At 43.1% G+C, this 22,746-nt stretch overlaps 1 protein-coding gene across 3 annotated transcripts in view; it reads left to right on the forward strand.

Annotated features, from left to right (window-relative positions):
* LOC137642513 (acylamino-acid-releasing enzyme-like) overlaps window positions 1–22,746 on the forward strand; it is a 137,265-nt gene that overhangs the window by 22,289 nt on the left and 92,230 nt on the right. For all 3 annotated transcript variants that reach the window (XM_068375143.1, XM_068375144.1, XM_068375145.1), the window contains 2 exons: window positions 3,701–3,816; window positions 21,419–21,566. In XM_068375143.1, the coding sequence (XP_068231244.1) occupies window positions 3,701–3,816; window positions 21,419–21,566 (264 nt within the window). The remainder of the gene's footprint in view (window positions 1–3,700; window positions 3,817–21,418; window positions 21,567–22,746) is intronic.

Consider the following 22,746-nt stretch of genomic DNA (forward strand, 5'->3'; position numbering starts at 1 on the left):
AGACTAGCTTTGCACCAGGAGGTGTCGCTTCTTGTGCAGAAGAAGGCTGTGGTTATAGTCCGGGACCATCAATCCCCGGGCTTCTACAACCGTCTCTTTCTTGTGGCCAAGAAGACAGGAGGTTGGAGACCTGTGCTGGACGTCAGCGCTCTCAACGAGTATGTCACCAAGCTGACGTTCACGATGGAGACGACCAAGTCGGTCTTAGCAGCGGTCAGACAGGAGGACTGGATGGTCTCATTGGACTTGAAAGATGCTTATTTTCACGTTCCGATTCATCCAGACTCCCAACCTTTCCTAAGATTCGTTTTCGGAAAGGTCGTCTACCAATTCCAAGCCCTGTGTTTTGGCCTAAGCACAGCTCCTATGGTCTTTACCCTTCTGATGAGGAATGTAGCCAAATTCCTTCACTTGTCAAACATCAGAGCCTCCCTCTACCTAGACGACTGGCTGTTGAGAGCCTCCTCGAGTCGTCGTTGTCTGGAGAATCTTCATTGGACTTTAGACCTTATCAGAGACCTGGGTCTATTAGTCAATTTGGAAAAATCTCAACTCATTCCCTCACAATCCATCGTGTATCTGGGAATGGAGATTCAGAGTCAGAGTTTTCGGGCTTTTCCATCGGCCCCCAGGATAAGCCAAGCCCTAGAGTGCATCATGAGCATGCTGAAGAGGAGCAGTTGCTCAGTGAGACAGTGGATGAGTCTCACAGGGACTCTCTCGTCCCTAGCCCTGTTTGTCGAGCTGGGCAGACTCCACCTCCGCCCTCTTCAATTCCACCTAGCAGCTCATTGGGACAAGAGTTCGACTCTAGAAGCAATCTCTATCCCTATCAACCAAGAGATGAAGACCACTCTCCTGTGGTGGAAGCACAACCTCCTTCTCAGAGAGGGTCTATCCTTGGCCATTCAGACCCCCAATCTTCATCTCTTCTCAGATGCATCGGACTCGGGCTGGGGTGCAACCTTGGACGGAAAGGAATGCTCCGGAATGTGGAACGAGGAACAACGATCTCTCCACATCAACTGCAAGGAACTGCTGGCAGTTCATCTAGCCCTGTTGAACTTCAAGTCCCTCCTGCTAGGCAAAGTGGTGGAGGTGAACTCGGACAACACCACAGCCTTGGCTTACATCTCCAAGCAAGGAGGGACCCATTCGAGGAGCCTTTACGAGATCGCAAGGGACCTCCTCATTTGGTCAAGAAGTCTAAACCTCTCTCTAGTCACGAGGTTCATCCAGGGCAATATGAACGTGTCAGCAGATCGTCTGAGCAGAAGGAATCAGGTCATTCCCACGGAATGGACCCTCCACAAGAGTGTGTGCAACAGACTTTGGACCTTGTGGGGTCAACCTACCATAGATCTGTTTGCCACCTCCATGACCAAGAGACTTCCTCTGTTTTGTTCTCCTGTTCCAGACCCTGCAGCAGTTCATGTGGATGCCTTTCTACTGAACTGGTCCCATCTCGACCTGTACGCATTCCCTCCGTTCAAGATAATCAACAAGGTTCTGCAGAAATTCGTCTCGCACGAAGGGACACGGCTGACGCTGGTTGCTCCCCTTTGGCCTGCAAGAGAATGGTTCACAGAGGTACTACAATGGCTAGTAGACTTCCCCAGGACTCTACCTCTAAGAGTGGACCTTCTACGTCAACCTCACGTAGACAGGTTACATCCAAACCTCCACGCTCTTCAACTGACTGCCTTCAGACTGTCGAAAGATTCGCTAGAGCTCGAGGCTTTTCGAAGGAGGCAGCCAGGGCTATTGCCAGAGCAAGAAGGGTTTCCACTCGTAGGGTCTACCAGTCTAAGTGGGAGGTCTTCCGAAGCTGGTGTAGAGCCAATTCGATATCCTCTACCAATACCTCTGTGACCCAAATAGCTGACTTCCTGCTTCATCTTAGGAATGAGAGATCCCTTTCAGCTCCTACGATTAAGGGATATAGGAGTATGTTGGCCTCAGTTCTCCGCCATAGAGGTTTGGACCTGTCTTCCAACAAGGACCTTCAAGACATTCTTAAGTCTTTTGAGACGTCTAAAGATCGTCGTCTTTCCACTCCAGGCTGGAATCTAGACGTAGTCTTAAGGTTCCTTATGACATCTAGGTTCGAACCTCTCCAGTCAGCTTCATTCAAGGACCTTACCCTCAAGACCCTTTTTCTCGTTTGCCTTGCAACAGCTAAGAGAGTCAGTGAGGTTCATGCCTTCAGCAAGAACATTGGTTTCACGACCGAGTCTGCTACATGTTCTTTCCAGCTTGGATTCCTAGCAAAGAACGAACTTCCTTCACGTCCTTGGCCTAGATCGTTCGAGATACCTAGCCTTTCCAACATGGTAGGTAACGAACTTGAGAGAGTTCTTTGCCCTGTCAGAGCTCTCAAATATTATCTCAAGAGGTCTAAACCTCTCCGAGGACAGTCAGAAGCCTTATGGTGTGCCATCAGGAAACCCTCGAGACCCATGTCCAAGAATGGGCTTTCGTATTATATAAGGCTTCTGATCAGAGAAGCACATTCTCACTTAAAGGAGGAAGACCTTGCATTGCTGAAGGTAAGGACCCACGAAGTAAGAGCCGTAGCTACTTCGATGGCCTTTAATAAAAACCGTTCTCTGCAGAGTGTAATGGATGCAACCTATTGGAGGAGCAAGTCAGTGTTTGCATCATTTTATCTGAAAGATGTCCAGTCTCTTTACGAGAACTGCTACACCCTGGGACCATTCGTAGCAGCGAGTGCAGTAGTAGGTGAGGGCTCAGCCACTACATTCCCTTAATCCCATAACCTTTTTAACTTTTCTCTTGAATTCTTTTATTGTTGTTTTTATGGTTGTTACGGTAGGCTAAGAAGCCTTCCGCATCCTTTTGATTTGGCGGGTGGTCAATTCATTCTTGAGAAGCGCCTAGGTTAAAGGTTGTGTAGAGGTCCTTTAGTAGGGGTTGCAACCCTATATACTTTAGCACCTTGGGTTGATTCAGCCTCCAAGAGGAACGCTGCGCTCAGTAAGGAAGACGAACTTAAAAAAGAGGCAGAGTAACGGTTCAATTCGACTTCCTTACCAGGTACTTATTATTTCATTTGTTATTGGAGATAACTGTTATATGAAATTTGGGGATACTTGGCTATCCTTTAATCTTGTACACTGGTTTTCACCCACCCCCCTGGGTGTGAATCAGCTACATGATTATCGGGTAAGTTTAATATTGAAAAATGTTATTTTCATTAGTAAAATAAATTTTTGAATATACTTACCCGATAATCATGATTTAATTGACCCTCCCTTCCTCCCCATAGAGAACCAGTGGGACCGAGGAATAATTGAGGAGGTGTCAACAAGAAGTACTTGAGTACCTGGCCACAGGTGGCGCTGGTTAGTACACCCCCTTCTAGTATTGTGATAGCTGGCGTATCCCTCCTTAGATTTCTGTCGGGCAACGGAGTTGACAGCTACATGATTATCGGGTAAGTATATTCAAAAATTTATTTTACTAATGAAAATAACATTTCAAAGTTTTTTTTTAAAAAGGTTCAGGCAGTTGTAGTTACTGTACTATGAAATGATTAAAGAATTTTTGTTGAATATTTTACTTATTTACATATGATCTGTGAAGAAAAGTTCATGAAGCTCTAGCTCTTTTTAACATGTGAACATTTAACAATTTTTTTTTTCTATTGATTCCTGAAGTGCACTTAATTGCATTACAGGTTACTTGGAGCTCTCGTAATCTGACATCATTGGAGAGAACTTCAACAAACTCCATATATTTAGTTCAAGGAAAAAATGTTATTTCATTTCCACCAAGTCCTACTGCTAAGAATGCGTAAGTAACATTATAATTTGAGGATTTAATTTTCGTTTCTTTTGTGGTATTGGTGAGTTGTGGTACTAGCGTCATCAGCAGTCTCTACCAGTAGTGATGTAATGTCCATCACATATATTTATGGAATTTACATGTGTGTAAGATTACTATACCTATTGATGAGTCATTGAAATGTGTTCTATATACTGTATGCATATCTTGATGACAACTGGATCAGTCATTGAAGCTTCTTTTATTAGGAGTTTGTCTGTAGACCCTCATATTTTCCTGGGTATTTACCAAGGTGATATTCTCTTATTACTGTGGAAGTTTGGGACCCAGGTGTTGATGAAGCAGCTTTCTTTTCATTTCCATTATTTTGGACTGGTTTCTTAAGTTGTTTTTTTGGTGGGTTAATGTGCTTTGTAGTTTCCAAGGACTTGCATGTAAAAGGCTAGAAGAAGGAATCCAATATGATACAGTATACTGTAATGACCAAAGAAATATTGTGTCGCCTGCTTTTTTGCCAGTGTATCAATGTGCAAAGCATGGATTCGGTGTGTGTAAGGGAGACCCTTGAGTTGAGGCACTACTGAATGCGACATAGCACCTTCAATTCTGAAATCGTCTGGCTATTGATGATATGTTATAACCAAAAACCATCACTACAGCTGGAGATAATGCTACCTGGGCACCACCTTGTACCCAGCCGCTATTTTCTGTTCCGTCTGTATCAAAGTAACATACACTTTTTCTTTGGTGAAAAGAGAAATCATTGTCTATTTGTCTATTGTTAAGTACCAGGAATGAAAATATGATTAGTTGTCCACTATTTTTTATAATAACGTTAATGTAGTAAGGGCTAATTTTATGTTTGTTTGCTGTTGATAGTTTGTTTTGATGTTTTTCCTTTGATTCATTTGATGTAATTAGCCTTCACTCCTCGGCTTTTGTGATAACATGGAGGTGTTTAGCTTTTTGTGTGTCCCTTTTTCCAGTGTTATAACTTGATAACCCTTTTTAATTTCATAATAATTTTAGGATTCCTAGTTGTATAGTGCAGTATTCATCTTGCATAGCCTAGTAAGTTCCTTTTTTAAATATTTAACTTAGCCGGTGAATATATAATAGCTGAGCCTCCGGCGGCTCAACAGAAAAACACACAAAAACTCGCTAGCGATCGCTATGAAGGTTGCGGGTGTGCCCACTAGCGCCAACTATCGGCCAGATACCGCATATACATGTAAACAGACCCAATTTTTCTCTGTCGGCCTTAACAACAAGACGTATCAATACTCGCTGTATAACCTGGAGTTTTCTCAACATATTTGGTGAAGTACTTCCTTTTGGTTTGAGCTTTCGCAGTGCAGGTGTTTTATCTTCAACTTAAATCTTGAACTCGTTTTTGGATAGATTTAATTTTTGATGACTTTGGATTGTTTTATGGACTTTCTTTGACTTTTAAATGGCCGACCCTTCCCTTAGTACGGAAGTGTGTTTTAGGCTTTTAGCAATTATCTTATCACGTTATAAATTGTTGTTGTTAACTATATATTTTCAATATTAAACTTACCCGATAATCATGTAGCTGTCAACTCCGTTGCCCGACAGAATTCTATGGAGGGATACGCCAGCTATCACAATACTAGAAGGGGGTGTATTTACCAGCGCCACCTGTGGCCAGGTACTCAAGTACTTCTTGTTGACACCTCCTCAATTATTCCTCTGTCGTGCTTCCGGCAAGACGTTCTGGGATACGCTTATGTTCTTGGAGTATTTTCACGACTTTGGTGAAGTATGTCTCTTTGATTTCGGCTGTCGCTTTACTGGAAACTTCTATATTAGCTTAGTTAGCTTTTGGAATTAATTTGATTAATTATGGTGACGTAGAGAGTATGAACTCTCGTTCACCTTTCAATGGCCGACCCTTCCCTTAGACGGAAGTGTTGGTGTCTAAGAGAGTATAGACTCTCTTTCTTAATTTTGCTTAACAAAAGTTATAGATTTATTTTATATCTCTCCGCCTCTTATAGGCCTCTTCGATTAACTTCCTTTTATTATAAACTTATTAAAATTAATTTTTATTTGTTTATATTCGACCTTCCTAATAGTAGGCGGTCTTTTCTTGGTACCGAAGTTAATTAACATTGAGCCCGTCATTTCGGTTTTACCTGTTAACATATTATGCTATTTCCGCCACAGAGTTTGAAAGAATTTCTTTGATAGTCTCGTACTGTTTTCAAAGTTGAACTAACGTTTTGTTTTGTCTCTGCAGTTGTTGACGTTCAGAACGTTCAACTTGCGCTCTATCGTTACGATAGAGATAGAATGTTCACGGTTTCACGTTGCAGTAAGAGTAACCGTGTCTAGCGTTTTGTTCATTCTTTCTTAACTTAATGGTTTTGATCCTAATAAAGGAACTTTTCATTTTGGGAAATATTTCAGTTTTTTCCTTTAACAATAATATGTTTTTACGATATATATGATTGGGCTCTTCTCTCAGGTTCTAAGTCAAGAGAGAGAGAGAGAGAGAGAGAGAGATAGAGACGGAGGGAGAAAGAGGATAAACGTTTCATTCAAGCCTGCCAGGCGTACGAGTAACGTGTTTATCGTTTTTGCTCTTCTCCCTAGTCTCTTTAGGGGAAGAAGGTAAACGTTTCTAGAGTGATCTAGTGTTTAGTCTCTTTCCAGCCACTGAATTATTTATCTTTCATTAGATTTTTCTGTTACATTGTAATTCTGTTTTCGCAATTACTAACTTTTGAGAAAGGATAGAATTGCGTGTTTCAGGTACAAACCACTTAAAATTTCGAGTTCAGTGAAATAAGTGCAAACAGAAAATCAAAGTGATAAGTGATTAGCGCAAAGTTCAGTGTTGTGCGTGAGGGTACTTCTGTGCGCGCCAGTCGTCCTCCCAGTCCGGGACCTCTTGCAAGCTCCCAAGCCCAGGGGAGAAGCAATGTCGAAGGGCAGAAGGGTTCAGCAGGCCTTGATCGGCGCACAGAAGTATCCTCGGTGGTTGTGGGCGTGTCTTACCGAGACCGTCACTCCCACCCGCAGACGATTGAGCCCTTATTTTGCTCGTCTGCAGAAGAAATTTAGGGGAGAAAACGCTGGTCTCAGGTCTCAAGACCTCTTAAACGTTAAGTCCAGACCTATGCCAGACGTACGAAGTTAGAGTTCAACAACCCGGATGCAGTCCTTGGGTTAGCTCTGACTCTCCTCAGTCATTAGTTGTTATGCACTCCGCCTAAGAGGAGTAAGGTTCTGCCACAACAGAGCTCGACTGTTAAGGCTTTACCTCAGCCTACTGTAGTTTCTGCCGACCCCAAGTGGACTCTACTACAGTCCATGCAAGCACAGCTTTCGGACTTGATGCGTGAGTGTCGGGCTGAGAGTGTTGCGCCTCCGCCTCCGCCTACACTCCCTCCGCCTACGCTCGCTCCGCCTGATCGCAGTACCACCTGCCAGGCGTACGATGTTGTGGACTCTACTACAGTCCATGCAAGCACAGCTTTCGGACTTGTTGCGTGAGTGTCGGGCTGAGAGTGTTGCGCCTCCGCCTCCGCCTACACTCCCTCCGCCTATGCTCGCTCCGCCTGATCGCAGTACCACCTGCCAGGCGTACGATGTTGAGCCACGTGCTGAGTTTGCTGTTCCCAGTGGTGTTCAGCCTCCGCCTTCCTTAAGGCAACCTTTACAAGGGGATCAGGAGGATTATACCTCTCTTCCTCCGCCTCCACTTGCTGCTCCACCAGTGATGCAACAATCGGTTGAGGTACAACAACCTCTCCCGTCCATGAGTCAGTCTCCTCAGCTCTCGCTGCAGCGAGCTCAACCCTCCACAAGGCAAGCTCCACAACACCTTAGCCTTGCGCCTCAGGAGCCTCAGCTTGCGAGACATTTACCTTGTTCTGCGCAGCCTCTTCCTCATCGCGCTCCGCTCACACCACAGGAACTGGAACTTGCCACTCCGCTTCCGCCAACCGCTCAGCAAGCGCAACCCTTGGGTTCAACCACTCATGCTAGGAGTCAGCCTCCTCCACCCATGCGCCTTCCTTCTGCTTGTCTTTTATTCAGCCTTTGCAGACTGAGCCTCAGGTGTTCCCTCAACAGAGTCTTAAAGAGGAAACCACAACTATTGTTGTTCCAGCTCGTTCTGACTCTGCTGCTCAGCATACCTTACCTCCATTTTCAAACCATATGATAATGGAGGTTATTTGTATTACTTATAAAAATATATTTGTATTCCTTGCAATATTTTTTTAACAAGATCGCAAAATATGGCAAAAATCTGAATCATGAGTTATGAATGTAAGGTAAATATTATGTTGATATTAAAACCCCATGCAAGCATGCATAAAGCACTCTAGCACTGGTCATGGAATTTCTGAGAATGTTAAACGCCATGCACACGCTCTGCTTTCCTTACAGCAGGCTCTGCTTACAGCAGGCTCTGCTTACTACATGCTCTGCATACAGCATGCTCTGCATACAGCATGCTCTGCATACAACATGCTCTGCATACAGCATGCTCTGCATTCAGCATGCTCTGCATACAACATGCTCTGCATTCAGCATGCTCTGCATTCAGCATGCTCTGCATACAACATGCTCTTCATACAGCATGCTCTGCATACAGCATACTCTGCATACAACATGCTCTGCATACCTTACCGCATGCTTCTCCGTCACACATCTTTGGTTGTTGCCAACTCACTAGACTGTCAAGCAGTTTCATAACGTTGCCTTCTAGTCTGCTGCTTTTGCACCAGTGAACCCTCACTGAGAGAACTTTGCTTTTCTAGGATATGGTCCCTGTAGATGAGAAAGTTCTTTTCTCCCTCCTTCTGATATTCCCTTGAGGACTCTGTCATTTGGAGGGAGCCTTTAGCTGCATAACCTCTTATGGACTTTTATTTAAGCATAACATGCTTCCAGGGAAGGTAATGGTTCCACTTCAGTCGCTAATCCCGTCTGTTACCACACCTGCTCCCATAGACCTTGAGCTGTGTTGCATGACATGCAGTCCAAGCTTAGTCCTTGTTAGAGGATTTTTTGTTTACGGAGTCAATGTGTCACGGGGAAGACGTTCAACAACCAACAGAAGTGACTTGTTGTGACGCAGTGCGGCAACCTCAGCAACCCGATAAGGAGTTGTCTGTACGACCCAGACAGTCTAGACAGATTCGGGTTGTCACTGTACTTCCTCGCTTGCCCATGATTGACAGTTCACAGACTGTGCAGCAGTATCATGATCTTGTGTCCGGCTCCGTCAGACGACTGGCTTTTAAGAGCTCCCACAAGTCGTCGCTGTCTGGAGATTTTCAAATGGACTATGGATCTGACCAAGGAACTGGGCCTCCTGGTCAATTTTGAGGAGTCTCAGCTCGTTCCATCCCAGACCATTGTCTCCTTGGGTATGGATCTTCAGAGTCGAGCTTTTCGGACTTTTCCGTCGGCCCCAAGGATCTTCCAAGCCCTAGAATGCATCCAGAGCATGCTGAGAAGGAACCGATGCTCAGTCAGGTAGTGGATGAGTCTAACAGGGACACTTTCATCGCTAGCCCTGTTCATCGTGTTAGGGAGACTCCACCTCCCCCCCCTTCAGTATCATCTAGCTGCTCACTGGATAAAGGACATGACGCTAGAGACGGTCTCAGTTCCTGTTTCCGAAGAGAGGAGGTCTTCTCTCGCGTGGTGTAAGAACAGCTTTCTTCTCAAGGAAGTCTACCTTTGGCTGTTCAGAAACACGACCGCCGTCTCCTCTCGGACGCATCAGACACGGGCTGGGGTGCGACTTTGGATGGACAAGAATGCTCGGGAACATGGAATCAGGAGCAAAGGACACTTCACATCATTTGCAAGAAGTTGTTGGCGGTTATTCTGGCCTTGATAAACTTCAAGTCCCTCCAGCTTAACAAAGTGGTGGAGGTGGACTCTGACAACACCACAGCCCTGGCTTACATCTTCAAGCAGGGAGGGACTCTTTCGTGGAAGTTGTTCTAGATCGCAAGGGACCTACTCATCTGGTCTTAAGATCGAAAGCTAACTGGTAACGAGGTTCATTCAAGGCGGTATGAATGTCATGGCAGATCACCTCAGACGGAAGGGTCAGGTCATCCCCACAGAGTGGACCCTTCTCAAGAATGTTTGCAACAGACTTTGGGCCCTGTGGGGTCAGCCAACCATAGATCTGTTCACTACCTCGATAACCTAGAGACTCCTGTTGTATTGTTCTCCGATTCCAGACCCAGCAGCAGTTCACGTGGATGCTTTTCTGCTGGATTGGTTCCATCTCGACCTGTATGCATTCCCGCCGTTCAAGATTGTCAACAGGGTACTTCAGAAGTTCTCCTCTCACAAAGGGACACGGCTGACGTTGGTTGGCTCCGCTCTGGTCCGCGAGAGAATGGTTCTTAGAGGTACTGCAATGGCTGGTCGACATTCCCAGGACTCTTCCTCTAGGAGTGAACCTTCTAAGTCTACCTCACGTAAAGAAGGTACACCCAATCCTCCACGCTCTTCGTCTGACTGTCTTCAGTCTTTCGAAAGACTCTCAAGAGCTAGGGGCTTTTCGAAGGAGGCAGCCAGAGCGATTGCCAAAGCAAGGAGAACATCCACTCTCAGAATCTATCAGTCTCAAGGGGAAGTCTTCCGTAGCTGGTACAAGACCAATGCAGTTTCCTCAACCAGTACCACTGTAACCCAGATTGCTGACTTCCTGTTATATCTAAGGAAAGTAAGATCCCTTTCAGCTCCTACGATCAAGGGTTACAGAAGTATGTTGGCAGCGGTTTTCCGCCACAGAGGCTTGGATCTTTCCACCAACAAAGATCTACAGGACCTCCCTAGGTCTTTTGAGACCTCAAAGGAACGTCGGTTGTCCACTCCAGGCTGGAATCTAGACGTGGTCCTAAGGTTCCTTATGTCATCAAGATTTGAACCTCTCTAATCAGCCTCTTTTTAGGACCTCACATTAAAAACTCTTTTCCTCGTGTACTTGACAACAGCTAAAAGAGTAAGTGAGATCCACGCCTTCAGCAGGATCATTGTTTTCACATCTGAAATGGCTACATGTTCCTTGCAGCTCGGTTTTTGCTAAACGAACTTCCTTCACGTCCTTGGCCTAAGTCGTTCGAGATCCCAAGCCTGTCCAACTTTGTGGGGAATGATCTGAAGAGAGTACTTTGCCCAGTTAGAGCTCTTAGGTACTATCTAAAAAGGTCTTAACCTTTACAAGGACAATCAGAAGCCTTATAGTGTGCTATCAAGAAACCTTCTTTTCCAAGTTCTAAGAACTCAGTTTCTTACTATTCAGGCTTCTGATTAGAGAAACACATTCTCATCTGAAGGAAGAAGACCTTGCTTTGCTGAAGGTAAGGACACATGAAGTGGGAGCTGTGGCTACTTCAGTGACCTTCAAACAGAACCATTCTCTGCAGAGTGTTATGGATGCAACCTATTGGAGAAGCAAGTCAGTGTTCGCATCATTCTATCTCAAAGATGTCCAGTCTCTTTACGAGTACTGCTACACCCTGGGACCATTCGTAGCAACGAATGCAGTAGTAGGCGAGGGCTCAGCCACTACATTCCCATAATCCCATAACCTTTTAACCTTTCTCTTGAATACTTTTTATGGGTTGTACGGTCGGCTAAGAAGCCTTCCACATCCTTGTTGATTTGGCGGGTGGTCAATTCTTTCTTGAGAAGCGCCGAGGTTAAAGGTTGTGATGAGGTCCTTTAGTATGGGTTGCAGCCCTGTATACTTTAGCACCTTTGAGTTGATTCAGCCTCCCAAGAGGAACGCTGCGCTCAGTAAGGAAGACGATCTTATTAAAGGCAGAGTAACGGTTCAAGTCGACTTCCTTACCAGGTACTTATTATTTCATTGTTATTGTGGATAACTGATTATATGAAATACGGGATACTTAGCTATCCTTTAGTCTTGTACACTGGTTTTTCACCCACCCCCCTGGGTGTGAATCAGCTACATGATTATCGGGTAAGTTTAATATTGAAAAATGTTATTTTTATTAGTAAAATAAATTTTTGAATATACTTACCCGATAATCATGATTTAATCGACCCTCCCTTCCTCCCCATAGAGAACCAGTGGACCGAGGAATAATTGAGGAGGTGTCAACAAGAAGTACTTGAGTACCTGGCCACAGGTGGCGCTGGTAAATACACCCCCTTCTAGTATTGTGATAGCTGGCGTATCCCTCCATAGAATTCTGTCGGGCAACGGAGTTGACAGCTACATGATTATCGGGTAAGTATATTCAAAAATTTATTTTACTAATAAAAATAACATTTTTATATCTCAACCGCCTTTATTAGGCCTCTTCGATTAGCTTTCCATTTATAATAAACATCAAGATAAATTTTAATGATTTGTTTATAAGCGACCTTTCCTATTCCTCCTCTAATCCGAGAGTAGGCGGTCCTAACTTGGAAACCGAAGTTAAACAACGTTGAGCCCTTTCAATCGTAAATAACTTTTACAGAGCAAATGATTTAAAACTTATTAAATAAATATTTTTTAGTAAATATTTTATGAAAGATTTTCTTTGAATAGTCTTCGTACTGTTTCAAAGATGAACTAACGTTTAGTTTATTTATGCTACGCAGTTTGCGCTCTATCGTTACGATAGAGAGAGAGAGAATCACGGTTTCACTTTGCAGAAAGAGTAAATCGATTCTGATGTTTTGTTCATTCTTCTTTCAAACTTAAATGTTTTAAATACTATTTTAAAGGAACTTGTTAATTGAAAAACCTTTCAGTTTTTTCCTTTGGTCAAATAACCTGTTTATTGACGAAAGGTAAGTGGGCTCTTCTCTTCGGTGCGAAATCAAGAGAGAGAGAGAGAGAGAGAGAGAGAGAGAGAGAGAGAGAGAGACGGAGAGAGAGAGAGGAAGAGAGAACGTTCCGATCTTTATTCTCGTCCCAAGCGAGTAACGTTGTTCTCGAGTCAGTTTTTTACTCTCGTCCCTAGTCTCTGTACGGGGAGAAAGGATAAAACGTTTTTAGTTTTTATTCTCGTCCCAAGGTACTGTACGGTGAGAGATTGAAAACGTAGTTTTGAATGAACTAGTGTTTAGTCTCCTTCCCAGCCACTGATCTTTTTATCTTAATATATGTTTACTGTTTTTTGCTTGTATTAATGTGCTTACATTATACGACTGATTTCGCAATTATAACCTTTTGATGAGGGTAGAATTGCGTGCTTCAGGTAGAAATCAGTTTTATTCATACCTAATGTGAATTGTTGTAAAATTCGATTTCAGTGAAGTAAGTGCAAAACAGAAAATCGTAGTGATAAAGTGATAATTGCGCAAAGTGTTATCAGTCTTGCGACCGAGGGTTCGTCTGTTCGTGCCTGTCGTTCACCTAGTCCGAGACCTCTTGCAAGCTCCCAAGCCCAGGGGAGAAGTAATGTCGTACGACTTATGGGTTCGAGAGGACTTGATCAGCGAACAGACGTTCCCTCTATGGTTTCAGGCGTGTCTCATCAACACCGCCCCTACTATAAGACGAGCGAGACGATTTTCTCTTCGTCATCCGAAGGCTTTTCGCATAAGAAACCGTGGAACAAGGTTTCGAGGCCCTTTAAGCGAAAGTCAGTCCTTTCAGGACAGGTCCAGCGTCCTGGTTGTAACCATTAGGACAGCTCTGACCCTATGCAGTCATCGGAAGACTGCTCGCCGCCTAAACAAAAGCGTAACACAGGCTCCGAGAGTCTTTTTGTAGGCAAGGTTTTGCAGTCACAGACGTTACCCTCGTCTCTTACCGCAGCCATTCCCGTTGATCCTAAATGGGTTGTACGGCAAGACATGCAGAATAAGCTTGCCTCTCTTATGGAGGACTATTCTGTTGAGCAGGTTCACGATGATCCTCGCCGCTTAGCTGATCGAGATCTTGGCCGTCAGCCGCCCAAACGAGCCTTTGCTCGTCCTGTTGACATTGACGTTACAAAGTCACGTCAATCGTGTTTTGTAGAGCCTCACTCGATGCAGTCCCGTGTTGACTCTCAGCCGCTTGTGGACGTTCAGCCGCTGCCGCTTGCTCTTGTTGACGTTCAGGACGTTCACCAACCAGCAGAGTTGACTTGTTTTGACGTTGAGCGTCAAGCACCGCAGTCAAGAGTTGTTTTGACTGCTCAGTCTAAGCAGTCAAGGCAGTCTCGAGTTGACGTCGAACGTCCTCCCGCACCTGTTGTTGTTACTGGTCAGTCCTTTAAGCAGTTACATGACATAGCGTCCTTGACTGCTACTGATTGCTCCTTTGCGTGTGGACTCTGCTTGTCAAGCATTGCCACCACGGCAGGTCTCTCCCTTGCTTGAGACTCGGCTATTGTCGGACAAGGTTCCTTCAGATGAGGAAGTTGCTGATCCCCCTCTTACTGATATTCCCTTGAGGACTCTGTCAGACGGAGAGGAGCCTAAAGCTGCTCAGCCCTCTATGGACTTTAAATAAATCATGCTGATTTTTAAGGATCTTTGTCCGGATCTTTTTGTAACTGCTGCTCCTCGTTCGCCTAAACGTCAGTGTTTACACTAGGCCTAGCTACTTCGAAGCCGTTGTTTTATAAGCTAGTGCTCTCTCGCTCTTCTAAGAGAGCTTTACGTTTGCTAGGCGACTGGTTAATCACCAGGAGGAGTTTGGGGGAGACAGCCTTTGCTTTCCCTACTTTTAAGCTGGCTTATAGAGCGAGAGTCTGATATGACACGGGAGAAGTTCTCGGCTTGGGAGTTCCTGCCTCTGCCCAGATAGACTTCTCAAACCTCATAGACTCTCCCTGGCGCCTGGCCATGAGACGTTCCAAGATTTTATGGTCTACTTCAGAGCTAGACCATCTCCTGTTAGGAGTTTTTTTTTTTTTTTTTTTTTTTTTTCGAGCGTTTGAAAGTTTGCTGTACAATTATGTCATGCATAAACAAGGCTTTCAGGGATGGCTCCAATGATCTGACAGCCACGTTCTCTGCAGGAACAAGTCCCTCAGGGATGGCTCCAATGATCTGGCAGCCATGTTCACTGCAGGAGTACGTAAGAGGCAAGTGCGCTCAATGTATTCATTGTCAAGACAAACTTCACAATGAAGTCTTGACAGCATTAATGGAAGGCGACTGGATGGTCTCTCTCGACCTTCAGGAGGCATACTTCCACATTCCTATACACCCGGATTCCCAACCGTTTCTGAGGTTTGTTTACAGGAATGTGGGGTACCAGTTTCGAGCCCTGTGCTTTGGCCTCAGTCCTGCTCCTCTCGTGTTTACGAGGCTCATGAGGAATGTGGCAAAATCCCTCCATCTATCGGGGATCCGAGCCTCCCTGTACTTGGACGACTGGCTTCTCAGAGCATCGTCCAGTCTTCGCTGTCTGCAGGATCTACATTGGACGTTGAGTCTGGCCAGGGAGTTGGGACTTTTGGTCAACCTAAAAGTCCCAACTGATCCCATCCCAGATTATTCTATATTTGGAGATGGAGATTCGCAGTCCAGTTTTTTTCGGGCTTTTCCGTCTGCCACCCGAATAGAACAAGCCCTGCTCGAAGTCTAACTAATGCTGAAAAGAGAACGTTTGTTCAGTCAGGAGTTGGAACAGTCTCGTAGGGACTCTCTCATCCCTGGAGCAGTTTGTCTCACTAGGGAGACTACACCTTCTGCCTCTCCGGTTCCATCTAGCCTCTCACTGGAACTAGGACAAGACGTTAGAGACGGTATCATTCCCAGTCTCCGAACCAGTAAAGGCATGCCTTAAATGGTGGGTCAGCAATATCAGTCTGAGAGAGGGACTATCCCTAGCAGTCAAGAACCCAAACCACGTGTTGTTCTCAGACGCGTCGGATTTGGGTTGGGGTGCGACCCTGGACGGTCGGGAATGCTCGGGTCTGTGGACCTCAAGTCAGAAGAGCATGCACATCAACGGCAAGGAGCTATTAGCAGTCCACTTGGCCTTGATGATATTCGAAAGCTTCTTCGAAACTAAGTGGTAGAGGTCAACTCAGACAACACCACAGCTTTGGCGTACATCTCCAAGCAAGGAGACACACACTCCTTCACGCTGCTCGAGATCGCAAGGGACCTTCTCTTATGGTCAAGAAATCGAGGCATCTCCCTGTTGACGAGATTCATCCAGGGGGACTTGAACGTCTTGGCAGATTGTCTCAGTCGGAGGGGTCAGGTGATACCCACGGAATGGACCCTCCACAAGGACGTGGGCAAGAGTCTTTGGGCTACTTGGGGTCAACCCACCATAGACCTCTTTGCCTCCTCGTTGACCAAAAGGTTACCAATCTATTGCTCTCCAGTCCTCGATACAGAAGCAATCCACATAGACGCGTTTCTACTGGATTGGTCTCTTCTGGACTTATATGCATTCCCACCATTCAAGATAGTCAATAAGGTACTGCAGAAGTTCGCCTCTCACGAAGGGACAAGGTTGACGTTGGTTGCTACCCTCTGGCCCGCGAGAGAATGGTTCACCGAGGTACTTCAATGGCTGGTAGACTTTCCAAGATGTCTTCCTCTAAGGGTAGATCTGTTACGTCAGCCCCACGTAAAGAATGTCCATCAAAGCCTCCCCGCTCTTCGTCTGACTTCCTTCAGACTATCGAAAGGCTCTCAAGAGCTCGAGGCTTTTCGAAGGAGGCAGCCAGTGCGATTGCAAGAGCGAGGAGAGCTTCTACCATTAGAGTATACCAGTCGAAGTGGGAAGTCTTTCGAGACTGGTGCAAGTCAGCATCTGTGTCCTCGTCCAGTACCTCTGTAGCCCAAATCGCAGATTTTCTTTTACATCTGAGAAAGGTTTGCTCCCTTTCAGCTCCCACGATTAAGGGCTACAGGAGCATGTTGGCTTCGGTCTTTCGACATAGAGGCTTAGATCTTTCCAACAATAAAAGATCTCCAAGATCTCCTTAAGTCTTTCGAGACCTCTAAGGAACGTCGTTTGGCAACTCCTGGATGGAACTTAGACGTGGTCCTAAGGTTCCTCATGTCAGACAGGTTTGAGCCATTACATTCAGCCTCCCTGAAGGATCTCACCCTCAAGAGACTTTTCCTAGTGTGCTTGGCTTCAGCTTAAAGGGTCAGTGAACTTCATGCCTTCAGTAAGAACATCGGCTTTTCTACAGAAAAAGCCACTTGTTCACTTCAACTTGGTTTCCTGGCCAAAAATGAACTGCCTTCTCGTCCTTGGCCTAAATCTTTTGATATTCCTTGCTTATCAGAGATCGTAGGCAACGAACTGGAAAGAGTATTATGTCCTGTTAGAGCTCTTAAGTTCTATTTAGCTCGTACTAAGTCATTACGAGGTAAATCTGAGGCATTATGGTGCTCAGTTAAGAAACCATCATTGCCTATGTCAAAGAATGCTTTGTCATATTTTATCAGATTTTTAATACGAGAAGCTCATTCTCACTTGAATGAGAAAGACCAATGTTTGCTTAAGGTTAAGACGCACGAAGTTAGAGCTATAGCAACCTCCGTGGCCTTCAAGCAAAATAAATCTCTGCAAAGTATTATGGACGCGACTTTTTGGAGAAACAAGTCAGTGTTCGCGTCATTTTACTTAAAAGATCTCCAGACTCTTTACGAGGACTGCTACACACTGGGTCCATTCGTTGCAGCGAGTGCAGTAGTGGGTGAGGGTTCTACCACTACATTACCCTAATTCCAATATCCTTTTTAATCTGTCTCTTGAAATGTTTTTAATATTGTTTTTTGGGTTGTATGGAAGGCTAAGAAGCCTTTCGCATCCTGGTTGATTTGGCGGGTGGTCAAAGTCATTTCTTGAGAGCGCCCAGATTAGGGGTTTGATGAGGTCCTGTTGTATGGGTTGCAGCCCTTAATACTTCAACTCCTGGGAGTCTTTCAGCATCCTAAGAGGATCGCTGGGCTTCGTGAGGAAGACAGACTAATAAGGCAGAGTAATATACTAAGTCAACTTCCTTACCAGGTACCTTTATATATTTGGGTTTTGTTATGATATAACTGTCAAAAACTCTAAGCATATATGCTGTAAACTTGATTAACTCTGGTCTCTACCCACCACCATGGGTGTGAATCAGCTATTATATATTCACCGGCTAAGTTAAATATTTAAAAATGATATTTTAATTATAAAATAAATTTTTGAATATACTTACCCGGTGAATATATAAATTAAAGGCCCTCCCTTCCTCCCCGATAGAGACCCAGCGGGATGAGAAAAATTGGGTCTGTTTACATGTATATGCGGTATCTGGCCGATAGTTGGCGCTAGTGGGCACACCCGCAACCTTCATAGCGATCGCTCGCGAGTTTTTGTGTTTTTCTGTCGAGCCGCCGGAGGCTCAGCTATTATATATTCACCGGGTAAGTATATTCAAAAATTTATTTTATAATTAAAATATCATTTTTCATAACTCTAGTCAAACATAAATATTTGTTCATTCAGTTACCTGATGCATATCATCTTTTCATTTTGGTTATTATGTTTATATATAGTAAAGGTTTCTGTAATTATATGAGGGTTTTAGTCTAGTCTTATTGCCTACCCTTTATTATAGATAGGCTAGCGTAGCTTAAAGCTTACATCCTCTAGCCAATTTTGTGAAGGGTTATTCTATAGGTAATAGTTGTTCAATTTTTAACTTTCAGTAATTAACTGCTAATAACAATAATAAAAGTTATTTCCTGATCCACTTAATTTATGAATTATGCATGAATGCATAAATATACTTGAATTATCTAAACTTGATTAAGTTAGGCAAGTTATGGAATTGATTAGTTCAATAGCCTGTATAGCAGTTTTATTACCTAATGAATTTTAGTAATAAAAATATGATATTTAAATAGCCCAACAATTGTATTAGCCTGTTTTCTGGCATTTTCACATACAAGAACATGTATATATTTTGAGAGATGTTCTCTCCCCTCCACCAAAGTTCAAAAGAGAGGGATAGGATGTACAATTTTGCACCCCCATCCCTTGTGAATGATCCTCCTCGTATTGTATTTATCTGATATGAATATTGTAGGGAGGGGAGAGGTACTTGAACTCTGCATGATTTGCAAGCCTTCTCATACCTGGTGACTTTTTTAAGGCAGGGAATCGATTTAGTGCAATGTAGTTAGCGAGAAGTGCTAAGCTATTCCTGCCTCCCTTCCCTTACCCACCCTTCATTCATTGAGTTTTGACTATATTTGATTTAATAGTTAGAGGTGGGGGTTAGTTGTCATAGATTTTTAGATAATTCCAATTAAGTAATTTTCCAAAGAAAGTTTTTTTTCGTCCTATTTGAAGTCTTGTAAGGCTCACATTAAGAAGCAATATAAATATCAGGTGAATATAGAAATAAGGAATTTCATTATGAAGATTCTGTTATTTTTACCAAGAATTTAGTTGTTATCACATGGATACAATCCCTCGTCATTTGTTTGGGGTAAGCTTCTGGCTCATTTTGTGGACTATGAAGAATCCTTTGATTCTGTGCACCAGCCAATTTTGTGGAGATTCCTGCGTTCCTCTTAAATATGTAAATTTGATTAAGTTTGTTCATGAGCTTAGCAAGTACAAAGTTGATGTTAGTGGAGTCCTATCAAATGAATTTCCAGTGAACAGTGGAGTACTCCAAGGGAATGTGTTATCACTTAGCCTATGTTGTTTATCCTCCTCATGGGTTTTGTAATGCATAGAACAGTTTGGGATGGCGGAGAAAGATTGGACTGGATTGGTAACAGGAAATTAGTAGACCTAGAGTATGTTGATGACGCTGTCCTTATTATCAGAACACCATATGACTTGCAAAGCTTGCTTACCATAATGCATGAAATATTTCATGAGGTTGGGCTCAAGATAAGTAGAAGACAGAACAGAATATGCAATGGAAGATGAAATATCATTGGAAGGAAAAAAATTAATGAGGTGGAATCATTTGAATATTTAGGAACTATGGTTTCTAATACAGGGTCTTTAGAATTGGAGTTTAATGAAATATTGAAAATTCAAATCAGACAATGGCTATGTCAAGTAAAATTTGGAAATCAAATACAGTAGCTTGAAATTACATTAAAAATCAGGCTATATATCAGTTTAATGAGATCGGTGTTACTGTGTGGACATGAGTTGTGGTATAACAATGAAACAATATCCAACAGATTTTATAGATTTGAGAACAAAACCCTCAAAAGAATGTTAGGAGTTAAATGGCAGGAAAGGATTAGAAATGAAACTGTAAGAGAGATTACTTGAGTGCTATATGTGAAGATCGTGGTGAGGTATAGATGGAGATGGTTTGGGCATGCTTTTTGCACTCCCCACGAGAGATTAGTTAACCCAATTTTCAATTGGGCTCCACAAGGCGCTAGAAGAGTCAGAAGACTCAGGCCCACATGGCTGAGGACTATAAAATTTGAAGTAGGAGATGATTAATGGAGAAGTATTGATTTAAAAGCTCTAGATAGGGACGACTGGCTAAATCTAACTGAGGCTCTTTGCATCAATAGGCATGGGAGATAATGATGATGATGATTATTACAACCATATAGAACAATTCTTGTGGGTATGGCAACATTTTATGGTTGTATCATGTTTCTACTAGCACTTTAATGAGATGATGCTAGCATAGACTCTCAGCCTTTGGCCGCCTCGACAGTGGGACATCTGTTACCGGCCTCTCTCCGTACTTTGTTTGAAATCGTTACTTCTTCTCAGAATGAGTTTTAAACCAGTGTTTAGAAGAACCTGTGATGGTTTTGAAGGTCATCCTTGCAGCACCTTCTTGGGCCAAGTAGAAATTGATTGTCATCCCTTGTGTGCTAAGTGCAGAGTAAAAAATGTGATATAGATTTCCCTTCTGATGTTTGGAAGGACTGGTTGCTTTCTCAATGGGTAAAGTATAACAGTCGCAGAAAGAAGAAAGCTAAACAGGACCGTTCCTCGCCTACAGCTTCCTCCTCGAAAGGAGAAAAGGAACTGAACCATTCTCTTTCTAGCTCTGAACGAGACATGTCTGATCCTTCATTATCGGAGATTTCTGAAACTCCGATATCGAAGGAGGATGGCAAATTCTTTGTTCATGAGTTTGTGGATGTTGTATCTCCTGCCCTCCATAGTGAGACCGAGAATGCCTAGAGTTATGATCCTGATGCATCTGCTGCTTTACAGACTGAGCATAATGCCTCAGTAGAAATACCCTCAATTTCGCTGGAGTTCAAGAACCTCTACCTGTTCTCCATCGCCTCCGTCGAGTGTTTTGAATTATGAAGAGTTGATTATAGGTGTTGGGGATCAAGGAAATTTCTTGCTAGTCCAAGAAATTCCCCCTTTGCAGGTAAGAAAATTGTCTCCCCATAATATGTCTCTCCACACACCTAAGGTTTTTGGAGGGAGGATTCTTATTATTCACCCTCAAGAGCTTTTCAAGAACAAGCTCTTCCTGTGACCCCATGGGGCCCTTAAAAATACAGCTTCCCCCAAGAGGGACGTAGCAAAACAAGCTTTGTCAATTAAATTGGGCTTCTGGAGAAGAAGCATTGTGAATATAAGTTGAGTATAGAAATAAGAAATTTTATTATTAAAATGCTGTTTTTTTGTTTTACTAAGAATTTAGATTTAGGGAATTTTTAATTTTTGCAGAATCCTTAGTCAGCATAGTCCAACAGGAAAAAGAACTGCATATATCTTGACATCTGAAAAGGATAAGGAGTCTGAAAGCATAATAATTGTTGAGAAAGATGGGTCAATGGTGTCCTTTGATCTCAAGGCTGCAGAAAAGCATGGCAAGGTAATATAATTCATTAGATTATTTATAAGTACTGGGTAAGTATTATTTAGGTATTTCAGTGTTTTTTTTTTTATTCAATTGTGAGAAAAATATGAAAGAATGAAAAATGTATAGGTTTTAGTCACCAAACAAAAGTAAAGTAGGTGTTGCACAATTACACATTGTAAGTTATACTACACTGCATGTTCTTTCTATGGGAAGATTAAAAACTAAGTTTAACAGATGATGCTGGATAAGTGATTGGCCTAATGATTACCTCCACTTCTGTTGCATTGCTTACAGCATGATGATGTGTAAGTGGTTTGACCTACCGATTGATTAGGTATCTTATTTCTGAAGTGTTTTCAGTTCTCTTTCAGTGAGAATCAGGAGTGGTTAAGTCTTGATATTAGGTTTTACCTGATATTTGAAGATTGGTCTTTTTATATTCTAAATTATGCATCAGTTCCTATTGTAGCCTCTGTTTGGGTTGTGACATCACTGAACTGTATCTGTCGAGTAATGATTTGTTTTCACTTACCTGAAGTCATCAGTTTGTGTAGACAAGTTGCTTTGTTGTCTTACATCATTAAAGTAAATTTAGATTATGAATAGATCATCAGATTTATGTTTTGAAATTTGGATGCCTTAGGATTTTATTATTGTTTATTATTGACTTTAAATTGACCTTTGTTCCTAATCAAATACAAGCCATCCTTCTTTAATAGAAATATGTTTTCAGTACAATCTGGAACAGCCATTGAATTGTTAATGAGGTAGTTACGATTACAGACGGGGAGGGCTGGGAAGCCCTTGCCATCTGTTGGTCAGTGAAACAAGTAAATTTACTTTTAACTTTAGCAGCAACTAGTATATTGATAATTTTTTTTCTTCTTCATTTTGAGTTTTCTGCTTAAATGGAGAGTGGTAAAGAGATGAGGAAAGCCAACAAGAAATGTGGCAGGTTTATGTTGAAACTTGCTGTTGATCTTCATATCCTGTGTACTTTATTCAGGGGGATATGACTGTTCACAGCCATCCCCTTGTGATGATCGTAAGTCTTGACCTCCCCTTCAGTGGGAAAAGTTTTCAAAGAAGAGGATGAAGTTAGCTAAGAAGGACATTTCAGAGTCAGCTTTGGAAATGCCAAAACTGATGACGAAGAGATCTTTTCTTCACTGATGCCGAAGAGATCTTCTTT

Source organism: Palaemon carinicauda, chromosome 6 (genome assembly GCF_036898095.1).
Source record: "Palaemon carinicauda isolate YSFRI2023 chromosome 6, ASM3689809v2, whole genome shotgun sequence".
NCBI lineage: Eukaryota > Metazoa > Arthropoda > Malacostraca > Decapoda > Palaemonidae > Palaemon > Palaemon carinicauda.